Raw genomic sequence first — 12,732 nt, 5'->3', positions numbered from 1 at the left:
TGGGGAGAGGCACAGACAGGGTGGGCAGTCAGAGGCTTTTTCCCAGGGTGGAAAGGTTGACAGTAAGAGGGTACAGGTTTAAGGAGAGAGAGAGAGGGGGGATAAGTTAGTGGGGGATGAGCGGGGAAAGAGAACAGTGGGTGCCTGAAACGCGCTGTCAGAAGTGGTGGTGGAAGCAGACAGATTAGCAACATTTAAGAGGCATCTAGATGGGTACATGAATAGGGAGGGAACAGAGGGATATGGACCGAGTAAGGGCAGAAGGGTTTTTTTTTAGGTGAAATATGTGAGGAAAGTTTGTCACGCAGAGAGTGGTGGGTGCCTGGAACGTGCTGCCAGAAGTGGTGGTGGCAGCAGGCACATTAGCAACATTCGAGGCGTATCATCAGGAGGTGAACACAGGGACAGAAACCACGTATAGGCAATGAATAGTGGGTCTAAATAAGGAATAGGAATCGGCACGGGCTTGGTGGGCCTGTTCCTGTGCTGTGTTCTCTTTTGTTTATCAGGGTTAACATTGAGCAATGCTGTAAAATGCAGATGTTAAAAAGTTCCTGGTCTCATTCCCCCGAGCTTTTTCACATCAGGATTAACAAGACTCTGTAACCCAGCAGATATCTCCAGAAAACAGATACTTTGGAAGGAATGCAGTTCTGGCTGCGGTTGCTTTCTAAGTGGTTCCTCTGACATTTTTTAATACACAGAAATAACATTACAAAATGGCATCTAAAGCAAAACAGGACAGGGTTCAAACGAAGAAGCTTGGAACATAGTTTAAATAATCTCCAAGCTGCGTGTTGGTGCTTTGATCAAATGGTTTTCCCGGTAAAACATCGATCACTCTGTCTGATACACTGATAGGGAAACTGGAACAGCTTCAAGCTGGAGCTCTGGGAATCAGCTGGAAAAATGCCCTTTCCTGCTGAAATCCCATTTGCTCGCTGGGAACAATTAAGACAGGAGGAGGCCATTCAACCCTTTGAGTCTATTCTGCCATTCCATTAGATCACAGAATCTTGCCATTCCTTCACTGTCACTAAGTCAAAATCCCGTATCTCCCAAACAGAACTGTTGATTTGATTTATTATTCTCAAATTTATTAGTTTACAGTGAAAAGTATTGTTTCTTGGTCACATACTGTTCATAGAGAAAGAAAGGAGAGAGAGTGCAGAACATAGTATTACAGTCATAGCTACGGTGTAGAGAAAGATCAACTTAATGCGAGGTAGGTCCATTCAAAAGTCTGATGGCAGCAGGGAAGAAGCTGTTCTTGAGTCGGTTGGTACGTGACCTCAGACTTTTGTATCTTTTTCCCAATGGAAGAAGGTGGAAGAGGGAATGTCCAGGGTGCGTGGGGTCCTTGATCATTCTGGCTGCTTTTGCGAGGCAGCAGGAAGTGTAGAGAGAGTCAATGGGGGGGGGGGGACTGTGGTTGTTCAGGAAGGGAGCACCCTCACAAGGGCAATTCGAGAAGGGTAATAAATGCTGGCCATATCCTGTCAAATAACTCGTTAAAAATTCCAAATTAAACTTGGCTAAAGACAATGAAGCTGAATTTGCAGCTAACACTGCAGAGAATGATTGGAACACAGCATTCTATCGACCTACTGGGAGTTCCCATTTACCTGTGAGAATGCCCAGATCACCTGGACGGAGAGAGCTCCTCGCATCAGCGTGCACACTGTGTGTGAATCTGAGCATGTGAGAAACACAGGATCCTTTCAGGGGTTGAGGAATTCCTGGGAATTTGGACATATGTTCAAATCAAGGAAGGAGCTTCCTTGAAAAACAACTCTTCAATTGAAGGAGTGATCAAAGCATGAGGTTCATGAGTCATGATTAATTATCAGTGGTTCAAGGAGAAACCCCAATTATCTCACACTCCACATATTGGAGTTTGCAAGTATCGCATTCCAGCAAGTAAACAGTAACCAAGAGTGGGCAGGCTTCTAAAACACCCACCACAGGCCTATCCCTGATTTAACACACTTCCCAATAACAATCCTCAATCATTCCCAATCGATCCATTCCAAACATGCACAGATTGATTGTATTGGACATGGTCACCACTGGTAACTCGCGACAAGACACAGGCTTGGTCACTACTGGTAACTAGCTACAACAGGTGGACTTGGTCAGTACTGGTAACTAGCAACAAGGTAATGGATGTGGTCACCACTGGGCACTAGCTACAAGACAGTCGATATTTCCTTGAGCAGACACAGCAATCGAATTTAACCAGGTCTGGGGTTTGTACTGAACTCAGGAAATCAAACACTCCTGAGCTGTAAGGTTTGGAGTTTGAGACAGTCTGAATGAGCTGAACGGCACAATTCTGACCCTCCAAACACTGCCCTGCCTTCCAGCATGACAGACACGTCTATTGGAGACCAAGCTATCACAGCCAGAGTCGTCTCAAATCCCAGGGTAAAATTCCTGATAAGAACCTTGTGTTTAATGGAACGACAGAGACGAGATTTTCTCCAGGGGAAGAGGCCAGAGGAAGGAGCCATCATCTGAATATTTTACCAAGGCCACTCAAGGAGTGTATGTTTATTTATTATTAGTAGGCTTACATTCACACCGCAATGAAGTTACAGTGAAAATCCTGTATTCGCCACACTCCGGCGCCTGTTTGGGTACACTGAGGGAGAAATTAGCACGGCCAACACACCTAACTTGCACATCTTTGGGAGGAAACCAGAGCACCTGGAGGAAACCCACACAGACACAAGAAGAATGTGCAAACTCCATCTAGTCAGTGACCCAAGCCGGGAATCGAACCCCGGTCCCTGGCACTGTGAGACAGCAGTACTAACAACTGTGCCGCCCACGTAATAGCTTCAATCGTATTTTTTGAAGGCTGCTACGATACAAACTATTGCCTTTGAAGAAAGGGGATGTCGAATCCCGCATTAACTAGCTTTAGAAAGATCTGGTGCCGGTTTCTACAATGACATCCTTCAGCCTTGCCAATGAAGTTGTTACATGTATCTGCAGCTGGGTATTTGCAATGCTCCTTCAGATTGAGCCCTCGTGGAGAGGACAAAGGAAGGAGCCTGGTTTCGCCGCACCGCTCCCCCCCCCGCAACACCTCTCTCCCCCGCCCCCGCCCCCGGTGCAGGAAGTGTTCCATCAGGCATGACGCAGAGAGCCTTTCCCACATCACTTGGGTCGACACGGTCACGCATTGCCGATGGCGGGAACGTCCCTGAGAGCAAACACAACCAACAAGGAAGACTCACCTCAACGTCATTGATCAAGGTGTTGATGAATTTGAAGCCAGGTACTCTCTGCTCACTGCACACGACTCCGGCGTCCTCAGTATGCTTGCAGTCAGTGATCCCCCAGCCGTTAGAGGGGCAAGCAGCCAGGGTCTTCTCAGCACCAGTACAACGCACATTATCTATCCAAATACGACCTGCAGGCAACATTAAAACAAGCGTCAGGAGCGCACACGGAAGGAGAGGGGCTGGAAAATAACAAAGCTAAAGCTTATTTATTCGTATCACAAGTAGGCTAACATAACACTGCAATGAAGTTACTGTGAAATTTCCCTAGTCACCACACTTTGGTGCCTGTTTGGGTACACTGTGGGAGGATTTAGCATGGCTAATGCACCCAAGTCCAGTTTCCTGCGCACTCCAAATATCTGTGGGTTTGGTGGATTGGCCATGCTAAATTGCCCCTTAGTGTCGGGGGACTAGCTGGGTAAATGCATGGGGCTACAGGGATAGAGTTTGGGTGGGAATGTGGTTGGTGCAGACTCAATGGGCCAAATGGCCTCCTTCAGCACTGTTGGGATTCTATGATTCTATTTTCATGAACTTGTCTTTCGGGCTGTGGGAGGGAACCGGAGAACCCAGAGGAAATCCACACAGACACGGCGGGGAGAACACAGTGCAAGCTCCAAACAGACAGTGAGCCAAACTGGGAATCGAACCCGGCTCCCTGGCGCTGTGAGGCAGCAGTGCTAACCACTGTGTCACCCCCCACAACTGGTGATGACATGATAGGCTCCAAGACCAACTGTGTCATCATAACACACCAAGGGTGGTCAAGGCAGTCCACTCTCCTCTTGGACAGATCCAGAATTGGATTCATCCAACAGGTCCCTCAATCTACACCCCAAAAACACCCCAATTGATCTGAGGCCCGTTACTTGGCTGTGCAAGCAACTTGTGTGGTTCAGCCGTGCTTGCAGTTGCTGTAGTTGAGCTTCAGATGTAACAGGTCAGACTAACAGATGTAGTCACTGATGGCAAAAAAATTACATAAAGAAATTCTGCTTTTGGCAGTTCATCGAGCTTGTGTGTTCCAGCTGGATGGAGGCTGTTGCTTTTGTTTTGGCGTTGTGGGAACTGTGCTCTGTAATTAGTTTGCACAGGCCCCAGGGAGAGTGACATACAGACACAATGTCCCACTGAGGAGAGAAAGAAAGAGAGACCCTCGGTGTGAGGGGAAGGCACCTTCAGAGGGCAGGAATGGCCCTGGGCTGATCAACCTTGCACTCCTGCTCACCTTTGGTCGGAATCTCGGAGCTGTGGTCTCAGAACGAGACATCAGCCATTGAGGGCTGAGATGGGGAGAGATGTCTTCACTCAGAGTGGAATTCTCTACCCCAGAAGGTTAAGGCTCACTCAGTCACTGAGTGGATATGAGGTGAAGACTGAGAGATTTTTGAACCCAGTAAAATGAAGGAATGTGCAAGAGAGAAGTGAATTGGAGGGAGGAGTTCGGCCCTGGTCTCAGTGCACAGTACAGCAGATTCACAGGGCCAAAATGGCCTTGTCCCACTTAACTGCTGAAGAAAAATCTGAATTTATCTCTCCTCCACATCAGGTTAGCCAAGAGCACATTTTATGTAGGCACTGATTCATTGGAGCAGGAGTAGGCCATCCAGCCCCTCCAGCCCCGCCATCCAGCCCCTCCAGCCCCACCATCCAGCCCCTCCAGCCCCGCCATCCAGCCCCGCCCCGCCAGCCAGCCCCGCTCCGCCATCCAGCCCCGCTCCGCCATCCAGCCCCGCTCCGCCATCCAGCCCCTCCAGCCCTGCTCCGCCATCCAGCCCCTCCAGCCCCGCCAGCCCCGCTCCGCCATCCAGCCCCGCTCCGCCATCCATCCCCTCCAGCCCTGCCCCGCCATCCAGCCCCACTCCGCCATCCAGCCCCACTCTGCCATCCAGCCCCTCCAGCCCCGCTCCGCCATCCAGCCCCTCCAGACCCGCTCCGCCATCCAGCCCCTCCAGCCCCGCTCCGCCATCCAGCCCCGCTCCGCCATCCAGCCCCTCCAGCCCCGCCCCGCCATCCAGCCCCGCTCCGCCATCCAGCCCCTCCAGACCCGCTCCGCCATCCAGCCCCTCCAGCCCCGCTCCGCCATCCAGCCCCTCCAGCCCCGCTCCGCCATCCAGCCCCTCCAGCCCCGCTCCGCCATCCAGCCCCTCCAGCCCCGCTCCGCCATCCAGCCCCTCCAGCCCCGCTCCGCCATCCAGCCCCTCCAGCCCCGCTCCGCCATCCAGCCCCTCCAGCCCCGCTCCGCCATCCAGCCCCTCCAGCCCCGCTCCGCCATCCAGCCCCTCCAGCCCCGCTCCGCCATCCAGCCCCTCCAGCCCCGCTCCGCCATCCAGCCCCTCCAGCCCCGCTCCGCCATCCAGCCCCTCCAGCCCCGCTCCGCCATCCAGCCCCTCCAGCCCCGCTCCGCCATCCAGCCCCTCCAGCCCCGCTCCGCCATCCAGCCCCGCTCCGCCATCCAGCCCCTCCAGCCCCGCTCCGCCATCCAGCCCCGCTCCGCCATCCAGCCCCTCCAGCCCACTCCTCCCAATCAATAAGATCAGTGGTGATCTGTGGTCTAACTCCCTGGGCCAATATTCCTTGATACCCCTGCTCAATAAAAAACTTGTTTATCTCAGACTTAAACATAAACATTGTGGGATGTGCCTGAACAATGTCATGGTATCCACCAAGTTTGTCAACTGTGTGTTTCCCTGGATATGGAGGTGGGGGGGGGGGGGTCTAGGGGCGCTATTTCATGCCTCACAGCACCAGGCACCCAGGTACGATTCCAGCCTCGGGTCACTGCCTGTGTGGAGTCTGCACATTCTCCCCGTGTCTACGTGGGTTTCTTCCCACAGTCTAAAGATGTGCTGGCTGATTGGTTATGCTAAATTGCCCCTTTGGGGCTAGCTGTGGTAAACAGGTGGGGTTATGGGGATAGGCCCTGGGTAGAATTGCGGATGATGGGCTGAATGGCCTCCTTCTGTACTGTAAGGATTCCGTGATAGTCACAGACCGTGCGAGCCGCCATCACAGTGGACATGGTCCAATTCATTACCTTTGCCTCTTCCATACTTGGCACCAGGTACCCATTGTTGCGCGTGTAAGAAGCCCAGTTCCTTGCAGATGACTGTCGCCGTTGCAATGGAGAAGTCATCATCACACACAGTGCCCCACTCGCCATTGTAGTAGACCTCAACGCGTCCCTCGTTGCCTTTCTTCCTTCGGCCTGCGAGTCGCAGCTGGATCTTGGGGACCTGCTCACTGCCATCCGTGGCCAGGAAGGTGCTGCACAGAAACACCAGCACCAAACACTGAAGGAGTGCACCAAAGGGGTCTTTCATCCTCCCGTCACGAGCTGCAGCCGATCGGGAAAACCTTCACTCTGTTGTTTCTTCTCCAGAGAGGTCTGCCTGTCTCCTGCAACGAGAACAAAGCACTCATTGAACTGAAGAGGAAGGAAAACAGTGACACTTCCGTCACTCGCCACTGACCAGGACACAGGAGTCATTTGTGGGACATGGGTGTCACTGGCTGGCCAGCATTTATTGCCCATCCCAGAGTCAACCCACATTGCTGTGGCTCTGGAGTCACATGTAGGCCAGACCAGGTCAGGACGGCAGATTTCCTTCCCGAAAGGATATGAGTGAACCAGATGGATTTTTCCGACAATGGTTTCACGGTCAATAGCAGATTCTTAATTCCAGATTCTTTTATTGAATTCAAATTCCACCATCTGCCGTGGCGGGATTCGAACCCGGGTCCCCAGAACAGAAGCTGAGTTTCTGGATTAATAGTCCAGCACTGAGACCACTCGGCCATCACCTGCCCCCCTCAGCCATCACCTCCCTTGGTGGACTCTAAGCTGTGAACTCTCCAACTCTCTCTCCTCCTCAACGATACTTATCTCAACCTAATCCTTTCACCACTTCTGTGGTTATCAGCCTCACTGCATGGACTGCGATCAACTATTATCTGCTTCCACTGCTGGCAAGCACCTTCAGATTTTCATTATGTTCAGAGCGATTCAATAATGCCCAGAAACAGCCCACAGTAGGCCAAGATCACACAGGGATTAGTACTCTGCATTGTGGCCTCAGCAACCTTGCTTTGAATCTGGGTCACGGTCTTGCAGATTGGCAATGACATGGCAATGAGCTTTCACTTGGTCAGCGTGGGAGCACAGTGGTTAGCACTGTTGCCTCATAGTGCCAGAGACCTGGATACGATTCCCGGCTCGGGTCACTATCTATGTGGAGTTTGCACGTTCCCCCCATGTCCGTGTGGGTTTCCTCCAGGTGCTCCAGTTTCCTCTGGAAGACAAGCTGGTTAGGTGGATTGGCCATGCTAAATTCCCCCTCTGTGTACCCGAACAGGCACCAGAATGTGGCGACAAGGGGAATTTCACCCTAACTTCATTGCAGTGTTAATATAAGCCTTGCTTGTGACTAACAAATCAACTTAAACCACTTTTAAAATGCAAGTTCTAGTTGCTCTTTCTTGACGTTTTGGCCAAGTGAAAGGAACCAAGGGCAAATGGATAGAAGAATGATGTACAGTTGAGTGGGACTACAATACACAACCCAACAGAGACGCTGGATACATCCAAATGATGCACAAGTTCTTGAGAAATGACCCCCTCTTCCCAAGTGTGACGCTCGATATTTAACCCTCAGGATTCCCAAACCTCAGGCTCACCTGTACTGAACTGACAGCACTGCTCTGGCCCCTCAATATTCTTCAGACAGTACAGTACTACACGGAGCAGCGACAGCTCCAGAGCTAGGCACAGCCATAGGCAAGTGCAAGGCTTCCAGCAATTCCCAACATGCCTTTCTGGAAAATCCATCTGCAAACTCGAGGGGCGAAATGGCCTAGCCCTGCTCCGAATGTGCATGATCATACAATACCCTTCACCACTTCAGCAAGTCCCAAGCGAACTCAATACTTTGGGAAGTGTAATCTGCAGAGAAGTCCCCTGTTCTGCCTTCAAAACACGCCCACGGGATTTTGTACATCCATCACCAAAGCTTTGGTTTAGGCCAAAAGACAACACCTCTGACAGCGCAGCACTCCCTTGGTACAGCACCATCAAATCTTGTGTTCACCTTTCTGAAGTTAGCCTCAAACCCCAGAACCTTATGACCCAGGGAAGAGTGTGACACTGACTGACAGCTCCAAATTTCAAGCCATATTTAACCCTGGGATTGTGGGAACAAAGATCAAAGCAAGTGGGAATTTTCTGTGGATTCATTCGGATCCATCCTTTAGGTCAAAGGATCATTGACCGAATGCTCCATCAATTGTGTGACTGGGACTCTGACTGCACAATGTATGGAAGGTCTCCTCCCTGCGTGAACCCCATTGACCTGCTCTCTCAGCCATTCCAGGGCGACATAGAAAGGGTTCTCATTGAGAGGACTTGTGCTATCCACAATCTCTTGCAAGAAATTTCTTGAAAGAGCCAAGAATTCCATTCCCAAATGCAGAGCACTGAGACTTCCCACATCCACCTTACCAACATCTCCCTCACCCACATCCCAACACAACTTCACTCATCTCCTTCAGGGAAGGAAATCTGCCGTCCTTACACCATCTGGCCTACTTGTGACTAAGGAGCCACATCCATGTGGTTGACTCAACTGCAGCAACGAGGGATGGGCAACAAATGCTGGCCAGCCAACGTCCCATGAATGAATAAAGAAGATTTCCCCAGCACTTTCTGCTTTTATTTCACATCCAGAGCATTTTGCCTTTTATTCATCCATTCCACCAATCCCACTCATTTCGATATTGAACAGTGACCACAAGATAGCACAAGTCTATTGCTGGGGAAAGGGAAGCAGATTAAGAGTATTTATGTGCCATGCGTTCAAAGAACATGTAATCCCCCATCTGCACAAGCCCGTGGGAACACAATCATGTGGAAAAAAGCAGCAAGGGGCAAGCCTGTCTAATCTTAACCACAGCATTCAGATTCAAGTACGTCAAGCCACAAGATAATCAGATAGGGTTCTTTCACAAAGTCCGAGATTTGCCTGGGGTCTCCACTGCTGTAGGGAAATGTCTTTACTTGTTTCTTTACACGCAGGATTGAGAGGAAAGGAGAGCAGCTTGTGGCTCATACCCTTCCCTCTCCAAGACTTCTCTCTGCCTGTCCACACAGGAAGAAATCTCACAACGCCACAGTCCAACACACAGAGTGGATGGCACAGAAACAGGTCACTTGGGTTAACTGGGCCCATGCTGTTGTTAGTGCCCTACATGAGTACTCCTGCATCATCTCATCCCATCCACATGGGAGCTGATCCAGCCTCCCCTTCAGTACATCCACACCATTCACTTCAATCACTTCCCGAGGGAGCGAGTTCCACATTCCTGATTTAGAACTAGAGAACCCTGCAGTGCAGAAAGAGGCCCTTCGGCCCATCGAGTCTGCACCGAACACAATCCCACCCAGGCCCTACCCCAATATCCCTCCATATTATCCCCACTGATCCCTCTAACCGACACATCCCTGGACACGAAGGGGCAATTTTTTAGCATGGCCAATCAACCTAACCCACACATCTTTGGACTGTGGGAGGAAACCGGAGTACCCCGAGGAAACCCACGCAGACACAAGGAGAACGTGCAAACTCCACACAGACAGCGACCCAAGCCAGGAATCGAACCCAGGGCCCTGGAGCTGTGAAGCAGCAGTGCTAACCACTGTGCTGCCGTGCTGCCCAATTCCTCCTGAATTCCCGAATGGATGCATTTGTAACTCTTGTCCGGTGTTGTGGATTCCCCACAAGTGCAAATCTTCCTGACCCGATCAAGCCCAGCAGCAGTGCCCTGAGCTATCTTGCCCGGTTTCAAGCATTCATTCTTGGGGTGGCACAGTGGGTTAGCACTGCTGCCTGACAGCACCAGGGAGCCGGGTTCAATTCCTGGCTCAGGTCACTGTCTGTACAGAGTCTGCACATTCTCCCCATATCTGCATGGGTTTCCTCCAGATGCTCCGGTTGCCTCCCACAGATCAAAGATGTGCTGGTTCGGTGGATTGACCCGAACAGGAGTGTGGCGACTGGTGGAATTTCACAGTAACTTCATTGCAGTGTTAATGTAAGCCTGACCCGTGACAAATAAACAAATAATCTACCTTTTACAGATCATTCCTGCACCTACTCGTGCGCCTCTGGCTCCTGACTGGGATCTGGGGACTGGAATATTACACACCCACTTCCAAAGTATGACTCAACCCGGGCTCAATCCCAGTTTCAGATCACAGCTCTGCCTTTCCAAATCCATCCCTCCAGAACTGGATCCCACTGGGAAGAGAGGGATCATTTTACAGGGATACAGGGGAAACAGGGGGACCAGCTGAGTTATTCATGGAGAGAGCCAAATGGCCTCCTCCTGTGCTGTAACCGTTCTGTGGGCCCCGTGTGGAAGAGGTGGTGGGGGGGGGCGGGGGGCGGGATTTGTGCGGAGGGGGGCTCAATGCAAATCCCTCTGGGATCGAAGTGCAGTTTGATATCCAGGAAGTCCAATCACGGACTGACCTTCCACACTGGGAGCCTGAATTTAAGGCAGACTCATAATCGAAACACTCACTGCTCAGAATATCACTCTGAATGTGGGTCTGAACAGTTAGCTTTGGGAAAGGGAAGGAGAGAGTGTGGGAGGAGAGACGGGGGTGGGGGGGGGGCGGGGGGGCAGGGAGAGAGAGAGGGGGGCAGGGAGAGAGACAGAGAGAGAGGGGGGGCAGGGAGAGAGAGGGGGGGTGCAGGGAGAGAGAGAGAGAGGGGGCAGGGAGAGAGAGGGGGGGGGCAGGGAGAGAGAGAGAGAGGGGGGGCAGGGAGAGAGAGAGAGAGAGGGGGGGCAGGGAGAGAGAGAGGGGGGGGGCAGGGAGAGAGAGAGAGAGAGGGGGGGGCAGGGAGAGAGAGAGAGAGAGAGAGGGGGGGCAGGGAGAGAGAGAGAGGGGGGGCAGGGAGAGAGAGAGGGGGGGGCAGGGAGAGAGAGGGGGGGGCAAGGAGAGAGGGGGGGGCAGGGAGAGAGAGAGAGAGGGGGGGCAGGGAGAGAGAGAGAGGGGGGGCAGGGAGAGAGGGGGGGGGCAGGGAGAGAGAGAGAGAGGGGATCAGGGAGAGAGAGAGAGGTGGGGCAGGGAGAGAGACGGGGGGGGCAGGGAGAGAGAGGGGGGGCAGGGAGAGAGAGGGGGGGGGCAGGGAGAGAGAGAGAGGGGGGCAGGGAGAGAGAGAGAGGGGGGGCAGGGAGAGAGAGAGGGGGGGCAGGGAGAGAGAGAGGGGGGGCAGGGAGAGAGAGAGGGGGGGCAGGGAGAGAGAGAGGGGGGGCAGGGAGAGAGAGAGGGGGGGCAGGGAGAGAGAGGGGGGGGGCAGGGAGAGAGAGGGGGGGGCAGGGAGAGAGAGAGAGGTGGGGCAGGGAGAGAGAGAGAGGTGGGGCAGGGAGAGAGACGGGGGGGCAGGGAGAGAGGGGGGGGGGCAGGGAGAGAGAGAGAGGGGGGGCAGGGAGAGAGAGAGGGGGGGCAGGGAGAGAGAGAGGGGGGGCAGGGAGAGAGAGAGGGGGGGCAGGGAGAGAGAGGGGGGGGCAGGGAGAGAGAGAGGGGGGGCAGGGAGAGAGAGAGGGGGGGCAGGGAGAGAGAGAGGGGGGGCAGGGAGAGAGAGAGAGGGGGCAGGGAGAGGGGGGGGGCAGGGACGGGGGGGCAGGGAGAGAAAGAGAGAGAGGGGGAGCAGGGAGGGAGGGGGGGGGCAGGGAGAGAGGGGGGGGCAGGGAGAGAGAGAGGGGGGGCAGGGAGAGGGGGGGGGCAGGGACGGGGGGCAGGGAGAGAAAGAGAGAGAGGGGGAGCAGGGAGGGAGGGGGGGGGCAGGGAGAGAGAGAGGGGGGGCAGGGAGAGAGAGAGGGGGGGCAGGGAGAGAGAGAGAGGGGGCGCAGGGAGAGAGAGAGGGGGGCGCAGGGAGAGAGAGGGGGGGCAGGGAGAGAGAGGGGGGGCAGGGAGAGAGAGGGGGGGCAGGGAGAGAGAGGGGGGGCAGGGAGAGAGAGGGGGGGCAGGGAGAGAGAGGGGGGGCAGGGAGAGAGAGGGGGGGCAGGGAGAGAGAGGGGGGGCAGGGAGAGAGAGGGGGGGCAGGGAGAGAGAGGGGGGGCAGGGAGAGAGAGGGGGGGCAGGGAGAGAGAGGGGGGGCAGGGAGAGAGAGGGGGGGCAGGGAGAGAGAGGGGGGGCAGGGAGAGAGAGGGGGGGCAGGGAGAGAGAGGGGGGGCAGGGAGAGAGAGGGGGGGCAGGGAGAGAGAGGGGGGGCAGGGAGAGAGAGGGGGGGCAGGGAGAGAGAGGGGGGGCAGGGAGAGAGAGGGGGGGCAGGGAGAGAGAGGGGGGGCAGGGAGAGAGAGGGGGGGCAGGGAGAGAGAGGGGGGGCAGGGAGAGAGAGGGGGGGCAGGGAGAGAGAGGGGGGGCAGGGAGAGAGAG

General features: G+C 54.3%; 1 protein-coding gene across 1 annotated transcript in view; it reads right to left on the bottom strand.

The window, feature by feature from the left end:
• Window positions 1–6,687, bottom strand: part of LOC145339299 (lysyl oxidase homolog 2-like) — a 67,775-nt gene extending 61,088 nt beyond the window's left edge. The window contains exons 1-2 of the mRNA XM_080183722.1: window positions 6,331–6,687; window positions 3,246–3,421 (exon numbers count right to left, since the gene is read on the bottom strand). Coding sequence (XP_080039848.1) covers window positions 3,246–3,421; window positions 6,331–6,616 — 462 coding nt within the window. The 5' untranslated portion in view covers window positions 6,617–6,687. The remainder of the gene's footprint in view (window positions 1–3,245; window positions 3,422–6,330) is intronic.
• Between the last annotated feature and the right edge of the window lie 6,045 nt (window positions 6,688–12,732).

This window comes from Carcharhinus amblyrhynchos, unplaced genomic scaffold (assembly GCF_965287045.1).
Source record: "Carcharhinus amblyrhynchos unplaced genomic scaffold, sCarAmb.v2.hapA scaffold_389, whole genome shotgun sequence".
In the NCBI taxonomy this organism is placed as follows: domain Eukaryota; kingdom Metazoa; phylum Chordata; class Chondrichthyes; order Carcharhiniformes; family Carcharhinidae; genus Carcharhinus; species Carcharhinus amblyrhynchos.
This window is presented reverse-complemented; position numbering and strand designations above follow the sequence as displayed.